General features: G+C 38.1%; 1 protein-coding gene across 1 annotated transcript in view; it reads left to right on the top strand.

The window, feature by feature from the left end:
- rnf213a (ring finger protein 213a) overlaps nt 1-18,719 on the top strand; it is a 211,417-nt gene that overhangs the window by 75,299 nt on the left and 117,399 nt on the right. The window contains exons 24-29 of the mRNA XM_063030522.1: nt 1,230-1,394; nt 1,877-3,029; nt 4,353-4,543; nt 7,558-7,713; nt 10,299-13,886; nt 16,241-16,377. Coding sequence (XP_062886592.1) covers nt 1,230-1,394; nt 1,877-3,029; nt 4,353-4,543; nt 7,558-7,713; nt 10,299-13,886; nt 16,241-16,377 — 5,390 coding nt within the window. The remainder of the gene's footprint in view (nt 1-1,229; nt 1,395-1,876; nt 3,030-4,352; nt 4,544-7,557; nt 7,714-10,298; nt 13,887-16,240; nt 16,378-18,719) is intronic.

Here is an 18,719-nt window from a genome sequence, read left to right on the forward strand (position 1 = left end):
CCACATGAAGTTGGTAGGCAAACTGTAGAGGGTCCAATGAAAATCTCACCTGCGGTCCAAGGTAAGTCAGGACCAGCCTCTCCAGCATCTTCCTATGTCATTGGTACCAATATGTACCAAGACATCTGGCTGCTCTCCCTCCCCCTCCAAAATGCTGTGGACGTGATCTGAGATGTCCCTGACCCTGGCACCTGGAAGGGATCATACTATCTGGGTGTCCCATTCATGTCCATAAAATCTCCTGTCTGTTCCTCAGACTATTGAGTCTCCTATCACTACCAGTCCCCTCGTCTCCGTCTTCCCCTTCTGCAGCATAGAGCCATGCTCAGTGCCAGTAACCTGGTCTTTGTGGCTTTCCCCTGGGAGGTCATCCCCCACAATAGTATCCAAAACTGTATACTTATTATCAAGGGGAATAGCCATGGGTGCTTTTTGCTGTCTATTCACATTTCCATTCAAATTATTCAAATTTTAAGATATATGCCGGTGATACTAAACTTGATTCTAATAAAGCGACTCATTATGGTGCCTAAATTCCAATGCCAATGCTAATGGTTTCCCTGGATTCAGGTTCATGAAAATGATTCCAGGATTAAGTGGCTTGTCATATGCAGAGCTTTTGATGGCTCTGAGCCCGTGTTCACTGGAATTCAGAAGAATGAGGGGTGATCTAATTGAAACATATCGAATGGTGAAAGGCCTTAATAAAGTGGATGTGTAGAGGAATCAAATCAAATCACAAACAAGAGAAAATATAGCAGATGCTGGAAATCTGAGCAACACACACAAAATGCTGGAGGAACTCAGCAGGCCAGGCAGCATCGATGGAAAAAGTACAGTCGACATTTTGGCCCGAAACATTGACTGTACTTGTGTAGAGGAGGTTTCCTATGGTGGAAGCGTCTAAGACCAGAGGACGCAGCCTTAGAATAGAGGGGTGTCCTTTTAGAACGGAGATGAAGAATTTCTTAGCCAGAGAGTGTTGAATCTGGAATTCTTTGCCACAGGCAGCTGTGGAGGTCAAGTCTTTATGTATGTTTAAGGCAGAGGCTGATAGATTTCTGATTGTTCAGGGCATGAAGGGATACAGGGGAAGGCAGGAGATTGGGGCTGAGAGGGAAAATGGATCAGCCATGATGAAATGGCAGAGCAGACCTGATGGACCACATGGCCCAATTCTGCTCCTATGTCTTATGGATTGTACTCAATCATTTTTATTTTTTCCACAGCTTTCTTTGGGGTCAGCTATCATATTAAAACTGCCAGAAAGTCATGATGACAATGAGGAGCTACGAAGTCATACTTTCGAAGACCTGAAAGAACTGCAGAATAAACTCATGCTGATGTCGGGCAAGGGAGACCATGGCCGGGAAGAAGTGGACAGATTTGTAGATGTAAGTGGCTACTTTAAAGTATTCAGTTTATCTATTTGGGCAAGCTTGGCAGTGAAATACTCATTAGTCCATGAACTAAAATGCACTTCACACATACCATATCTAATCTTTTCTTATAGATTTATTGTTAATATTTGCAATAACATTGTAAATAACTACAGTCTTGTGTATAGTTTCACTACATTGAAGCACTGAGGTCTTCACCACAATGTCAAACATAAAAAAACTAGCATTCATTTGTATTTTTGCTGAGTATCTGTTAATACATTAACTCTATTTACAAAAATATCTAAGTTTTAAATAAAGGAAGGGGTAACATTTAAGTCCTGATTATTTATTTTTGCTTTTGTCCATGTAATTTTACTTATTAAGTCAGACAATAATCACAGCAATAGGATATGCTAAAACTGATGTAGCTCTGCATTACATAGGAAAGTATGACAATACTATTGGATCTCAATGAATTTCTGTTTTGTGTACAGGTATTTTCCAATGTCCAAAGACTTGCAACATCCTTCATCAGCCTGTTTTCTGCTGGCAACATGCTATTTAGGAATTGGAAAGGAGAAGTATATTGCTCAAGGAATTGTGAGGCTTGTATGGTAATAGATTTCAATCTAAAGGAAGTGGGTGTTATTAAAGTTAGTGGAAATGTCACCGAGCAGCTTCCCATTCTCTGTAAAAAGATAGAAGACTATCTAGAAGTATGGAAGCAGTATATGGATCAGCAAAGATCTCGCTATTATTATTTAAACTTCTACACAGCTGAACAAATTGTTTACCTCAGCACCCAATTATTTGATTGTAACTGTGCCAGACTAGATGTCCTGATGATGCTGTCTTTCATTAAACCCAACTGTACTGCCGAAGACCTACAAGTAGCTCAGCAGAAACTTTTTGATGGAGATATAAGCAAAGGAACTCGGCCATTAGCCAACCTGAAGCTGAGACAAGTAGATATGCATGATGTACCCATGGAAGCAAAGATGGATTTGGTGTGGGAATGTTATATGGAAAATATGACTTATTTTCTGTCTGGCTGCATTGATGTCAGCACCCTTGGTAAACTTCTTGAAAATGTTGCTGACATGAAACAAACTGTTGCAAGAGCACTTCCACCTGGTTTTCAGGAAGGTTATCCTAACCTTGTTGTTTGTCCACATTCTGAAGTGCTTACGTCTGCTTTGTGCGTTTACCTGCACTCCAGTAATCAGCCTTTGCCTGCTTACGATGAAGTACTTCTGTGTACAGCAGAAACTACCTATGAGCAAGTAGAACTTTTCTTGAGGCGATGCCTGACTGCTGGCAGCACCCATTCCAAGATATATTCTCTACTCTATGCTGATGAGCTCACTTATGATGTGAGTGTGAGATTTGAAGAAATGTTCAAAAGTCTGCAGTTGAAATTTCAGTCAGATTATAGACTGGTGATATTATGCAGTTGTGAGAGAGAACACTGCTATATTCCAACTGCGTTCAGTCGACACAAGCTTCATATGATTCCACAAGAACCTCTAGAGAAAATCCAGAGTTATCTTGAAAGTCATTACAAAATTTCAACTGTTTCATCAGCAGCCACTGTCTTTAAAGATGGAATGTTTGTAAGGATCATATCTTCCAAGAGAGCTGGCGTTGGTAAGTTCTGTAAAATAAAAGTGGTATGCTTAAATATGCTACATACATCAAAGTTGCTGGTGAACGCAGCAGGCCAGGCAGCATCTATAGGAAGAGGCGCAGTCGATGTTTCAGGCCGAGGTCTCGGCCTGAAACGTCGACTGCGCCTCTTCCTATAGATGCTGCCTGGCCTGCTGCGTTCAACCAGCAACTTTGATGTATGTTGCTTGAATTTCCAGCATCTGCAGAATTCCTGTTGTTTGTGCTTAAATATGCTGATGATTTCTTCATGTTTGCTAGCTATAAAGCTACAAGTGTAGTCACTTTGCTGGATAGTTATGTATCTGTACGCTGAAAGTACTAATAACAAACAGAAGGCCAAAGTTAAAATTCACACTAAAAAGCTGTAATTGACAAAAGTAGACAAATTTATTCTCATGAATAATTCCTTTCTTGAAGCTGTTTGCCTAGGACATAAGCTGAAGTAAAAATTTATAGTCATAAATATAGTCAGCTCCAAAACAGGCTTGTTGGCCTAACTGGTCCATGCTGACCACAGCATTCGTCCTGCAGTCTGGTCCATAATCCTTCAAGCTCTTCCCCTCCATGTAGCTATCGAAATGCCTCTCAAATGTTGCATTTATACCCACCTCAACCACTTCTTCTGGCAGCTCATTCCAGGTACTCTTTTAAATCCACCTCACAAGCTCCCCCTGAATCCCAAGCAAACCTAAACTTTCCGGACCAGCCTGCCATTTGGGGCTGTGTCAAATGCCTTACTCGAGTCCATATAGACAACATCCACTGCCCTACCTTCACTTATCTCCTTTAGTTAACTCTGGAAAAACTCCAAAGGAAAGTACACAGGAATTATGGGATATGCCAATTTAAATTATTATAGTATCCCCCTTGAAAGATGTTTATAAATTATGGAATAGTGTTGTCCACTCTTGTTTTGCCCTTGGACATTTTCACAACAGGTGTTCCTCCATTCCTATCTTGTCATCCTATTTTTACAGCTTTCTGGATAACAATAAAAGTCAAGAACTCTATGAACACATCCAAAAATAACAAGAAATGAGTTGAACCTGTGAATATGTACTTACTCAAAACCTATCCATACTTATGTGAAATGAATACTGTAATAAATTATTAATATCTACTGCATACTAATGCAGTAGATATTAATAATATCTACAAGTGTCAAGCCTGATATTGTCAGTCATGATTTTGTTCAGCTTGAAGTAGTTTCATTGGGTTGTATTGGATAGTAAGTTCAGCTGGATAGATTTTGATTCTAATTTAAATTGAAACTTGTTTTAAAACACCATTTTTTTCCTAAAGGAAAATCACTTTATGTGAAGAGATTACATGAAATGTTGAAGAAACGAACTGGAGAAGATGATTTGTTGAAAACCATACGTCTTTTAGAACCACGGGTGGATGAAAATAAAGTTCTCCGAGCTCTTTTATCATGTATAAAGCCATCAAATGGGAGCAAACCTCTGATATTTCACTTTGATGTTGCCTCTTCTGTAAGTTTGCTTTACATAGTGTGGTTGTATGTTTCCAAATGTGATGTATTTTTAAATTAGAAAGCTCACATTTACAACATTTGTATATCTTTTTCTGCTTCTGAAATGGAAACTGTATTAATATTTGAGTAATATTTTGTGAATTACTCATTTAAGTAAGGACCATTTGTCATTATTGATCCTGAATTTATCTAGCAGATATTTTTTTTGATAACTTTGACATATTCTGTATAAGTTTTGGAATTTGGATCAACAATAGATATTAATCTATAGCTTAAAATAGACTCACTTTTTACTGTTTCTACAACACTTTAATAATCATGTTCTGGTCTAGGTAATAATAGGACAAATTATAAAGTTGACAAACCAAAGTCTTTGTTGTTGCAAGCAATTTGTAGCATTTCTTTCAAAGTAGAAAATGGTAGAAACACTTGTCAGATCAGGTTTCATCTGTGGGAAGAACAACAGAGTTAATGTTTCAAGTTAAACATCCTTAATAAAAACTGGGAAATAGAGATAAATATATTATTTTTAACTCAACTCCCAGTCATGGGATTCCCCTACCTGAAATGAGGAAGGCTGTCAAAGGATAACAGGATAAAGGTCAGTTGTGGATATGGTAAAGAAATCGCAGATAGCATTTAATCCTAGTAAGTGTGTGATGTTGCAGTTTGGGAGGTCAAATGTAAAGAGAACATGTACAGTAATGACAGAACTCATAGCATCAATTAGACTATTGTTTATTGACTACAGCTCCAGCTTCAATAGTATAATTCTGAGCAAACTCATCACCAAATTAATAGACCTGCGACTTAAGACCTTGACATCTTGGATTTTAGACTTCCTGATTAACCAACCACTATCAGTAACAAAAGGCAACAACTTCTCTGTCATGATTGTCCTCAACATTGGTTCCTTACAGGACTGCATCCTCAGTCCTTTACTGTGCTCACTATGCACTCAAGGCTGCATGGCCAGATCCTGTTATAACTCCATCTGCATGTTCACAGATGACACTGCTGTAGTGGGCTAAGTCTCAAATAACGACGTGCCAGAGTACAGGAAGGTGATAGAGGCTAGTGCCATGGTGTGACGACATCAACCTTTTCCTCAATGTTAGAAAAACAAAGAGTTGGCCATTGACTTCAGGAAGGGGTTGAAATGCACATACTCTTGTGTACATTAATGGTTCTGAGGATGAGAGCTTAGAACTTCATGTTCTGAGGAGTGAACATTACCAATAGCCTGTCTTGATCCAATCATGTGGATTCCATCACCAAGAAAGTGCACCTGCACCTCCTGTTCCTCAGGAGGCTTAAATAATTTGGCATGTCCCTTTTGGCATTGCCAATTTTAATACTTCATAGTAAGCATCCTATCTGGTTTTGAGTGTCAACTACTCTCTCAGAGACCACAAGAAGCTTCAGAGTTGTGGACACAGCTGAACACATCACGGAAGCCAGCCTCCCCTCCATGGAGTCACTGTGCACTTCTTGCTGCCTTGGTAAAGCAGATACCATAATTGAAAACCCCACCCACCCCAGACATCTTTTCTCCCTCTTCCCACTGGACAAAAAATACACAAGCCTGAAAACCTGTATCACCAGCCTGCAGGACTGTTTCTGTTCTGCTGCAATAAGACTATTGAATGGTCCTGTAGTATAATAAGGTACATTTTTGACTTAATACAGTAGTTTACCTTGTTATGTCTTACACCTTATTTTCTGTCTGCACTGCACTTTCTCTGAAACCATAGCACTGTCTTCTGCATTTTATTATTGTTTTCCCTTGTATGACCTCAATATACTGTGTAATGAAATGATCTGTATGGATGACATGCAAACAACTATATATGTGACAGTAATAGACCAATTTACAGAGGGATCTGAGGCTCCAAGTTCATGGATAACCTGAAAGTGGCAACACAAATAGAAAAGATGGTAAAGCAGACTTATAACATGTTTACTTTCATCTGTGTACAACTTTGGTTAGACCACATTTGGAGTATTGTGTTCAATTCTGGTAGCCTCATTTACAGGGAGTATGTGGAGGCTTTGGCGAGGGTGTAGAGGTTCAACTGGATACTGCCTGGATTAGAGCATATTAGCTGTAAGAAAAGATTGGTCAAATTTGAATTGTTTTCTCTGGACTGTCAGGCTGAGAAGAGACCTGATAAAAGTTCCTAAAATTATGAGAGGCATGGAGTGCTTTGTGAAAGTATTCAGGCCTCAGCACTTTGATCACATAAATGAATATTACCACCAAGGATTTTGATCAATTTAACTGAGAAATTTTATTTCTGAATTACATGCTTGTTTTTTTTTTACAGTAGGACCCAAAAAATGTAAAACTGTAAAGCATGAAAAAGTACAAATTCAGAAACTGAAATGTCAGCAGTTCAAAAGTATTCATTTCCCTTTGCTCACTCAGTACTTAGTTGATCCAGCTCTTGCAGCTATTACAGCCAGTAGTCCTTTTGGATAAGTCTCTATTAGCTTTGCACAATGTGATGGAGCAAGATTTGCCCATTCCTCTTTGCAAAATTGCTCAAGCTTTGCCAAGTTAGTTGGGAGCGGCTGTGGACAACAATCTTGAGGTCTTGTCGGAAATGTTTGTTGGGTTAAGGTCAGAACTCTGACTAGGTCATTCGATTTTCTACATCAACAAATTAGGTGAGCTGGGAAGCTAATACTGTATAGAGTATTGTACCTGAGGAAAGTTAGCATAGTAAATACAAAGGGGATGAATACTTTTTCAGCCTCATAACTGGTTTTAATTTTGACAGGTTTTAGAATTTTTCTTTTGATTTGACCTTAATTTTTGTGAGCTGTTTTCAAAATCCATGATTATGTATATTGCTAAAACAGATTTTTGAAATCATGGTTAAATGAATAAGGTTATTAAAGGCAGGCAAATAGCCTTGATTTGCTTTAGAATTATTTTTACAATAAACATGCATGTATTTTTGTTTTGAAAAGTAGTTTTACTTACTAATAGAAATATATTTCTTTCAGGTGCAGAAAGGATTATGTGAATTTCTTTTCAAACTATTTATCTTACAATATTTGATGGGCACTGATGAAAAAATGTGGAAGTGCAGTCAGAGGCATTTGTACATTGTAGAACTGCTTGAGGGAACTGGACTTCCTCCAAGAAAGCAAACAAGACGAGTAAGTATTAAGTATAGTGAGTAAGTAACATCTCAACTACCAGAAACTCCATATTCTAGCCAAAAAAACTTCATTAATTCTAAGTTAACTTCCTTGATCTGGAGTGCATCAAAAATACAATTCATAACCCAGCACTTCATTATCTCAGACAGGCTCTCTCGCATCAGCGAGGGAGAAAGAAAGAGAAATTGCTCCTGCAACAGAGAGAGTGGAGACCAGCAATTAGCTGTTCTGACGTTACAATCTTATGCTTGTTGCTTCTCCAAACCCCCGCCCCCGCCCCTCCCTACACCCATTTTGGGGACTGACAGGCTCTCATCAAAGAGAGAGAAGGATTGGTCGAGTATAGAGGCCTTCTTCTGACAGCATCAAATACCACCTGCTGTCCTGATGTTTCAATCACCCACAATGCTTGGGTCGGCGAAATCGGCAAGGAACCGGGTTGTGTGCCTTCACGCTTCTGTACCTCCTTTTTAAGGGTAACAATGAGAACAAGGACTATGATTTTAGACCTATGTCCTAAAGCAGTCTGGCAAAAAAAAAATCTGATAGCAACTGTGTAAGCAGCTTTGGACATTTTTCCGATGTGAAAGGTACTTGTGATTGTAGTTCTGAATGTATGAGTATACTGAACAACTCGATTTGTTTTGCTTCTCTTCCTTTCTCTTTAAGACTTATTTCTTGTTTCGTGTTACTCATCTCTGGAGTAAAACTCCAGTCATTACTCTTAATATTTCCTCATTTTAGTCAGTTTGGTTTTATTTTTTGTCTGATTACATTCCTTTGATGGATTTGGGTTCAATTTTATATTTTAAAGATACTATATGAATGCAAGTCCCTGTATGATTATTGGACGTATGTACTATTTGCTGTTCCTGTCCAAGCATCTGATTGTATATACTGTTTTTCTCCTCTGTGTAATGCACCTAGTTAGCTAAATAAATACTTTGATGAGGCTGGCACACTTTGCTTTGAACTGGTTTGCAGGTAAGTCTTTTGTTAGCCAATTTGAGCAGTTGGGGAGAAGGCAAGTGTTTTTATATGACATTGCCAAGCTCAGACAACTTGTTCCCACCTATTTCAACTCATCTTCCCTCAGTCAGACACTTGGTCAAGTTGTACTAGCAGAAGCAGCTGGTGACAGCAGTGAAGGTGTTTCACAATTCACATGGAGTCAAGCTTGTTCTTTAGAAGTTTTTTGTATTTGAAACCATGGTAGCAAAATTGTTTTGCTGTGAAATCAACAGTAAATTCTATTCCTTGTATTTATGTATTGAAACCAAATTTTCTCCCTCTCCAAGATGGTCAAGGTACTTTCTTCCATCCTCATTTCTAAAATCTACAGGTATTACAACATCACTTTTTGTTCTCAAATCAACTCTGTCACTCTTTTTGGACATATTTTGCTGTTACTATGCCCATAGAGGACCATTTGGATTATTTCTAATAATAGCCTTCATCTTTGCTTCTACAGTTTTTCTGCCCTTACCCCCTTCGTTCATTTCTTATTTGTTTTTTTTAACATTTGGCCTGATTTTGCACATGTTATTAACCTTACAGCCTTAACACACTTGCATCAGATTCAGATTAATTTATTTATTACATGTATATTGAAACATACATGCAGCTAAGGATGTGCTGGGAGCAGCCCGCATGTATTGTCACACATTCCAGAACCATCATAGCAAGTTCAGCTGTTCGGCAGAACAACGTAGATCATAACAAACCAGAACACAATGAGCAACAAAACAACAACAGCAAAACAAGCTCCTTTCCTCCCTCACTCCCTCCCATCCACTCACATATGCACAAAGACAGTCCTCTCCACTGACAGAAGATCTAGTGCTTTCCCAGCGTAAAAGACAAACTCTCAGGCCTCCAGATGGGTACAGGTATTGATTTTAACTGATGTTTCGATGACAAACTCTGCCATCTTCATCAGGGATCCCTGTTTGTGGGCCTCAATTTCATTCTCCACTTGATCTCAATAGCTTATTCTTCTACAGTCCAAAAATCGATTCAGTTCAACTTCAAATACTTTTAATCAGTACTTGATAATACTACATAGCTTGGAGGAGTAACACTTCATTTTTTGTCTGGGTAGCCTTCAATGTAATGGCGTGAACTTTGGTTTCTATAATTTTCAGTGATCACTGTCCCTCCAACCCTGCCCCTTTTTTTCATTTCCCATTCTGGTTACCCTCTCTCCCCTTCTCTTGTCCTTACCTGCCTATCGCCTCCCTCCAGTTCTTCTTGTCACAGTCTCACAGACTTCACCTATGAGATTCTTCCTTCAGCCCTTACCTCTTCCACCTATCACTTCACAGCTTTTTACTTCATCCCCTACTCCCCCACCCACCTTCTCCCTCACCTGGTCTCACCTATCACCTGCCAATACTCCTACCCCTCTCTCCACTTTCTTATCTAGCTTCTGCCCCTTCCTTTCTGGTCCTGATGAAGAGTCTCAGCCCAAATCATCAACTGTTTATTTCTCTCCACAGATGCTGCCTGATTTTGCTGAGTTTCTCCAGCAGCATTTTGTGTGTGTTGTTTTTGATTCCATTGTTTTTTTTATATGATTTCAGGGTGTACAAATGCCGAGCCATAACTTTCTGGACATCTTCCCAAAAGTATACTGTAGACCACCTAAAGAAGTCCTTGAACAAGAAGTAAGGAAATCTGAATCCCCGACATGGAATGGTATAGATCCTCTCATGGATGAGGAAGAATTTCGCAGTGAAGCATTTCAAAGACCATATCAATATCTCAGAAAGTTGCAGAAGAATGAAAACTTGGATACCTTTATTTACCAGGAAACTGTTGAAGGCAGCCATGTAGAGTGCTTGCAGATGTTTCTGATCTATTGTGGGGTAATAGATCCTTCTTGGTCTGAGTTGCGAAATTTTGCTTGGTTTCTTAACCTGCAGTTGAGGGACTGTGAAACTTCTGTGTTTTGCCAATTTGACTGTATCAACGATACTTTGCAAGGCTTCAAAGGATTTGTTGTTAATTTCATGATTTTGATGGCAAAAGATTTTGCAACACCATCTCTTGACATTTCAGACCAGAGCCCAGGAATTCCAGCTACAAACCTTGGTGGTGTTTCAGAAGCTGACATAGCACCATTTCTCATAAGAAAGAAGTGGGAATCTGAGCCACATCCTTATATTTTCTTTAATGATGATCATACATCTATGACTTTCATTGGTTTCCATGTCCAAAAAAATGCACGTGGTGGCATTGATGCCATTAACCCATCAAATGGCAAGATTATTAAATCAGATATAATGACCCATCAGCTCTATCAAGGTTTGCAGCTACAAAGGGTCCCATTCAACATTGATTTTGACAAGCTTCCACGGTGTGAAAAGATTGAGAGGCTTTGCACAATGCTGGGCATTCAGTGGCCACTAGATCCTGATGAAACCTATGAGTTGACCACGGACAATATTTTAAAAATACTTGCTATTCACATGAGATTTAGATGTGGCATTCCTGTGATCATCATGGGGGAGACTGGGTGTGGTAAAACAAGGTTGATCAAATTCTTGTGTGAGTTACGGAAAGCTGGTGCAAATACAGAGAATTTGAAACTGGTGAAAGTGCATGGCGGAACAACTGCAGATATAATCTATTCAAAAATTAAAGAAGCAGAAGCTCTTGCGAAATACAACAAGCAAAATTATGATTTTGACACCGTTCTATTTTTTGATGAAGCCAATACAACCGAAGCTGTTAGTTGCATTAAGGAAGTCGTTTGTGACCAGATGATTGAGGGGATACCTTTATCTCCCAATACAGGTTTGCAGATAATTGCAGCATGCAATCCTTACAGAAAACACACAGATGAGATGGTAAAGCGTTTAGAATCAGCTGGGTTAGGCTACCGTGTCCGAGCAGATGAAACGGAAGATAAATTGGGATCCATTCCTTTGAGACAACTTGTGTATCGCGTACAAGCTTTACCACCGAGTATGATACCACTAGTGTGGGATTTCGGGCAACTTGACAACCTCACAGAGAAGCTGTACATCCAGCAAATTGTCCAAAGGTTGACTCAGTCCATTTCAGTACCCTCTGTCAATATTCAGTGCATGGTGGATACTTTGTCAGCTTCACAAAATTTCATGAGATGCCAGCAAGATGAGTGCAGTTTTGTAAGCCTTCGAGATGTGGAGAGGTGTATGAAAGTGTTTGTTTGGTTTTACAGCCATCAGAACATGCTATTAAACAATTTGAAACAATTTCTAGAAGACGATAACAAGGAAGAATCCATTCCATCGAGTGATGACATTATCTTGCCTTTTGTGCTGGCACTTGGCGTTTGTTATCATGCGTGTTTGGAAAAGAAGGTTGCTTATCGTAAACATATCTGCCAGCATCTCCCTTCTCCATATAATGACCCTTCCAAAATTTTACAGCAACTTGAGCTCTTCCAAGATCTTTTACTAAGTGGTGTACCACTGCAAGAAACAATTGCGAAGAATTCTGCATTGAAAGAAAATGTTTTCATGATGGTCATTTGCATTGAACTTAAAATCCCGCTATTCTTGGTTGGAAAGCCTGGTAGCTCCAAATCTCTGGCAAAAACAATTGTAGCAGATGCCATGCAGGGACAAGCAGCTCACTCAGAATTATATAAAAACCTAAAACAGATCCATTTAGTGTCATTTCAGTGCAGTCCTCACTCCACCTCTGAAGGAATCATTAATACGTTTAAGCAGTGTGCACGTTTCCAAGAAGGGAAGAACCTTGATGAATATGTTTCTGTTGTGGTCTTGGATGAAATTGGTCTTGCTGAAGATTCCCCAAAAATGCCACTGAAAGCTCTTCATCCACTCTTGGAAGATGGATGTATTGACGATGACCCTCTTAAGCATAAGAAAGTTGGTTTCATTGGAATATCCAACTGGGCTCTAGATCCTGCCAAAATGAATAGAGGAATTTTTGTATCGCGAGGTGTTCCTGACAAAAAAGAATTGATTGAAAGTGCCAAAGGTATCACTTCTTCTGATCATATGATCCAAACAAAAGTGAAAGGTTCATTTGAAAACTTTGCAGAAGCTTATCTAGAAATCTGTAAACAACAAAATAAGGAATTTTTTGGACTACGAGACTATTACAGTTTAATAAAAATGGTCTTTTCACTTTCAAAAACCTCCAAAAGAGAACCAACTCCTGAGCAATTAGCCGAGATTGTGCTGCGTAACTTTAGTGGAAGTGATGATGTTAAAGTTATGGACATTTTCAAGTTTGTACTCAAGAATATTTCTTACGATAGTATCAACACTTTGGATCTGATTAAATACAACATTTATGCAGATTCTAATGATCTGGAGTGTCGGTATCTTCTTATTCTTACTAAAAACTTTGCAGCTCTTCAAATACTTCAGCAAATGTTTTTCTCCAGACAACAACAACCTGAGATAATCTTTGGGTCTAGTTTCCCTAAAGATCAAGATTATACTCAGATTTGCAGAAACATCAACCGTGTTAAGACTTGCATGGAAACTGGACAAATGGTAGTTTTGTTAAATCTGCAGAATCTTTATGAAAGCCTGTATGATGCATTGAATCAATATTATGTGTACCTCGGAGGACAGAAATATGTGGATTTAGGATTGGGGACTCACAGGGTCAAATGCAGAGTCCATCCAAATTTCAGACTGATAGTTATAGAGGAGAAGGAAGTAGTTTACAATGAGTTTCCGATTCCTCTGATCAATAGACTTGAGAAGCATTATCTTGATATTAACACAGTCCTTGACAAAGATCAAAGGAGTACTGTAAAGTGTTTGCAAAAGTGGGTGCAAAATTTCACAGGAGTTAGATCCAGATATGTTTCAGTCCATGGTACAGAACAGAAATATGATCCATCGGATGTGTTTGTTGGTTATCACTCTGACACATGTGCGTCTGTTGTTTTACAAATAACACAAAGGTTGAAACAGACTCAAAGATCTTGGGAGGATATACTCAATGAAGCACAGTGGGTGTTGCTGAACTGTGCCACCCCAGATTCTGTGGTTCGTTTAACTAATTCTGAACTTCCCACACATGAGGCTGACGTAGTTATGCAGAAGTACTTCAAAGAACAACATCATGATTCTCTTGCAGATTTCATCCATTCTCATATCAAATCTGGAGTTCAGTCCTGGGCAGTTTTCACTGAGGTACTCTCTTTTTTAATGATGCAGTTCTCTATACTATGAAAGTGGCTTATACTTATGTTACTGGATTAATTTACATTTTTAGTCATATTACTGATCTACAGAGAAATCCCTTCACAATGACTTTTGAGATCTTTGTTTCTTCAAGCAGGATTAAATTTAGAATCCTTGTTTGCTCTTGGAATTTGATTTTTGTTTTGTTTGCTGGAAGCCAAGATTTCATGATAATATAATATTGGGTGAGCACTTTGGAACCAGTGGCATTAGACAGGAATTTGCAAACTTGGAGAAACTGTTTGCAGGTAAAGGGACATCTGGCAAGTGGGAGGCTTTTAAAAGTAAATTGGGGAGAGCTCAGGGTTAGCATATTCCTTTTAGAGAGAAGGGCAAGGCTAGCACAATTAAGGATATTTATTTAGGTAGGGACGTCGAGAAAAAGGAAGTAGCATGTGTCAGGTATTCACAGCTAAGATTAAGAGAACCCCTTGACATGTTGCTGTCAACTTGAGAATCAGGAGAACAAAATGAGGGCATTTGATAGCTTTGGCACATAAGGTAATAGATAATCCTAAGAAATTCTCTAACTATATTAAGAACAAAATAGTAACCATGGAGAGAGTAAGACCCTCAAGAAGCATGTAGTTGTTTATTTCTCATCTGTATTTACTCTGGAGGAGGTAATGGAAACTAGGGAATTAAATGAAGAGAATAATGATTTCAAAACAGAAGGTGCTGGCAGTCTTCAACCATATCAAGGTGGGTTTAAGATCCTGGAGCCTGTCGGATAAGTGTAACCGAGAACATCATGGCATTGTAGGGAAGAAATTTCTGAGGTCTGGCACAAATATTGCTGTCACTGTTACCCACACATGAGGTGCCAGAAGACTGGAGGGTATCTAATGTTTATTTATTTATTTAAGAAGGTCTGCAGGGAGAAGCATGGAACTACAAGTTATTGAACCTAACACTGGTGGTGGGAATTTTACTGCAGGAAATTCTATGGGATATAACCTAGCAGCATTTGAAAAGACAAGGGCTGAGTAGGAATAGTCTGCATGCTTTTGTACATGGAAAATCATATCTCACAAATTTGATTGAGCTTTATGAAGAGGTGACAAAGAGGAGTGTTAAAGACAGGGTACTGGATTTTTGCGAGGCTTTTGACAAGATCCTGAATGGCGGGCTGATCCAAAAGATGAGATCACGGGTGAGCTAGCCAATTGGATAGAAAATTGGTTTGGTGGTAGGAGTTACAGGGTGTTAGAAATGGGTTGTTTTACACATTGAAGATGTATGACCAGCATGCAGGAAGGACTTGTTTTAGGTCCACTGCTGTTCATCACTTAATGATTTGGATGAAAATGCAGTTGGTATGGCTGGTGTATTTGTGGATGACACAGGAATTAGTGGCATAATGGACACTTAAGAGGGTAATTTGAAGAATCTTCTAGTTCAAGTGAGAAAGTTGTGGATGAAACTCAACTCTGGCAAGAACAAAGTGTTGCATTTTAGTAAGTTAAACCAGAGCAGGACTAGCTCAGTAATTAATAAGGCTTAGGTGATTGTTGTGGAACAGAAAGACCTAAAAGTACAGATACATAGTTCTCTGAAATTGGCAACACAGGTACACAAGGTGATGAAGGAAGTGTCTGGCATGCCCGTCACCATTGGTCAGAGCAATGAGAACAAGAGTTAGGAGATTTTATTACAGCTGCACAGGGCATTGGTAAGACCACACTTGGAGTATTATTGGAAGGATATCCTCGAATTAGGACTGATTTGTACAGAGAGGCTAGACTAGGTTGTGGCTTTTTTTTTGCCTGCAGTGTATGAGGCTGAGTGGTGATTGTTTGAGGTACAGTATATAAAATCATGAGAGCCATAGATAGGGTTAATTGGCAGTCTTTTCTCCCCCAAGGATAGGGAAGTCTACAATTAAAGAGCAGATATTTAAGGTGAAAGGGAAAATTTTTAAAGGAGACACGAGGAGCAACTTTTCCCCATAGAGGAGGGTGAGATATGGAACGAGTTGTGAGAAGGAGTCACGGGCAGGTACTGTTACAATCTTCAAAGGACACTTGCACAGATACATGGGCCACGATCAAGCAAATGGGTCTAGTTGAGGTCAGCATAGATAAGCTGGGCCAAAGGGCCTGTTTCCACACTGCATAACTTTCTGACTATAATTGTCTAAAATTTTTGTCTCATACAGATGGTTATGCCTGCAACTTGAATTGAATTTAGCAATGTTAAATTACATTAATAAGGCCATGCTTGGTTAGGAACACAGAAAGAGGATCTTTGAATTGCTGTTTTTATGTATCCATAATTAAAGAACTGCTTATTCTTTGTTTTAGGTTACAACATATTCACGGCTTCTAACAGTTTCTGACATTGAATTCTTGAAAAGAGAATTAAGTGGTAGTGTTCGAAATATCTTTCTTTTCTCACTGCAACAGTTTGACACCGAGCATTCATTTCTGAAGAAGATAAGGTCAGTTAATACTCAAATTTGAAATTAAATTTCAGTGGCTATTCTGTCATTTTCTAGAAGTAATGATGGTCAAAGACAGCAAAGACTCTTTTGCACCAGTATTATAAGGTAAAATTTTTATTCTGCACACAGTGTATGAAGTCATTTTGAGTTTATCGGAATCAGAATCAGATTTATTATCACTGACTTACTTTCTTTTCAAATCTTTTTATCATTATTATCCAAAATTAACAAGAGTACATCGAAGTAGGCAACACTTACAAATGTCTCAAGAAAAAAAAACATTGTTTCGAAGATTGATAAAATTTTGCTGACAAAAAAAAGAAAAATAAACCCTACTAAGCAAGAAAAAGTGAGGGGAAAAAAACGCATTAGGTGTTCAACCCCGGAGCCATGCATCATACAAAAAGCTTCTAAAGATAAACTTCAAACCGCCAGCAAGAAAAAAAACCCAAAAATTTACAATTAGTTCATGGAGGAAATCTATCGATAGTAACGAGCAAATGAACCCCATCTTTTCTCAAAATCAAACATAGGTTCAAAAGTTCAATTCTAATTTTCTCCAAACTAAGACATAGCATCACTTGAGAGAACCATTGTGACAAAATGGGAGCCAATGTATCCTTCCACTTCAACAAAATGGCCCTCCTAGCTATCAGTGTAACAAATGCAATAACATGTTGGTCAGACAAAGAGATACCACGGATATTTTGAGGAATTATTCCAAAAAGCACAGTTAATTTGTTAGGTTGTAAATTAATTTTAAGTGCTTTTAGAAATTGTAGAAAAAAACTGACTTCCAGAACTGTTCCAGTATAGAACTGGACCAAAACATGTGTGTCAGTGTAGCTGTCTCAGTTTTACATCTATTGCAATAACTATCAACATTAGGAAACATTTTAGACAATCTCTCCTTCGTCAAATAGTAACGGTATACAATTTTAAATTGAATCAGTGAATGACTAGCACAGATCGAAGAAGAGTTAACCAACTTCAGAATCCGCGTCCAGTCTTCCGTCATAAAAGTCAAATTAAGTTCCTTTCCCCAATCTTGTTTAGTCTTAAATAAAGGACGCTTATCTCATTGTAATAGTAAATTATAAATTCTTCCAATGGAACCCTTCATCAAAGGGTTCATACTTGTAATAGTATCTAACAGGTCGGCATCCAATATGTAAGGAAAATTACTTAAATATTTTTGTAAGTAATGTCTAACTTGAAGGTATTGTAAAAAGTGTGAGTATGAAAGAGAATATTTATCAACTAATTGTTCAAAAGACATCAGTCTATCTTCTTTAAATAAATCCAGAAAAGAATTAATACCTTATTTTTCCAAAGTTTAAAAAAAAACTAGATCACTCAAAGAAGGCTTAAAAAAGTAATTTCAATAGATTAAACTACAAAGTTTAAATTTTTTAAGATTAAAAAAATTACAGAATTGGAGCCAAGTTTGTAAAGAATGCATAATCACAGGGTATAAATTTAAATTAGCAACTTTAGCTAATTGTATAGGTAAAGAAGCTCCCAATAACAAGGTTAAGTAAAACTTTCACAGCTTTCAATTCCAAATCTACCCAAATTGGCTGATCGTTCTTATCAACCCAGTGTAACCAAAAGGACATATATCACACATTAACAGCCCAGTAATACATTTTTAAATTAGGGAAAGTGAGACCGCCATCCTTTTTCAACTTTTGTAAGTGACATTTACTAATTCTTGGTCTTTTATTATTCCAAATAAAAGATAAAATAATAGAATCAATCTGATCAAAAAAACTTTTTAGTCAGAAAAACAGAGATATTCTGAAAAAATGTAAAAATTTTGGTAAAATTATCATTTTGACTATATGGATGTGACCAACAAGTGAAAATGTAAGTGGGGTCCATCTATTAAATAAGTACTTTATAGAATCTACCAAGGGAACAAAGTTAGCTTTATAAAGATCCTTATATTTTTTAGTGATTATAACACCTAAATATCTAAAGGAATCCGGGACTTTGAAAGGAGTATTATCATATATAGAAACAGATTCATTTAAAGGAAACATTTCACCTTACTAAAATTTATTTTATATCCTGAAAAATCTCCAAATTCATTAAATAATTTTAGCAAGGCAGGAATAGATTCCTCGGGATTGGATATATAAACCAGTAAATCATCAGTGTAAAGAGAAATCTTATGAATGGTCTCATGAATGGAGGAGCAAAGATGACGGTGGGATGCAGCTTGCGCGGCCACTCCGGTGAATGGTATCTGTAATCTGTCAAGCAGGGTGCCATGCACAATCCTGATTTGATGGAGACAGACATGAGAGAACGGAGGAACATCTGGAGAAACTTCT

The sequence above is a fragment of the Mobula hypostoma genome, chromosome 22 (genome assembly GCF_963921235.1).
Source record: "Mobula hypostoma chromosome 22, sMobHyp1.1, whole genome shotgun sequence".
Taxonomy (NCBI): domain Eukaryota; kingdom Metazoa; phylum Chordata; class Chondrichthyes; order Myliobatiformes; family Myliobatidae; genus Mobula; species Mobula hypostoma.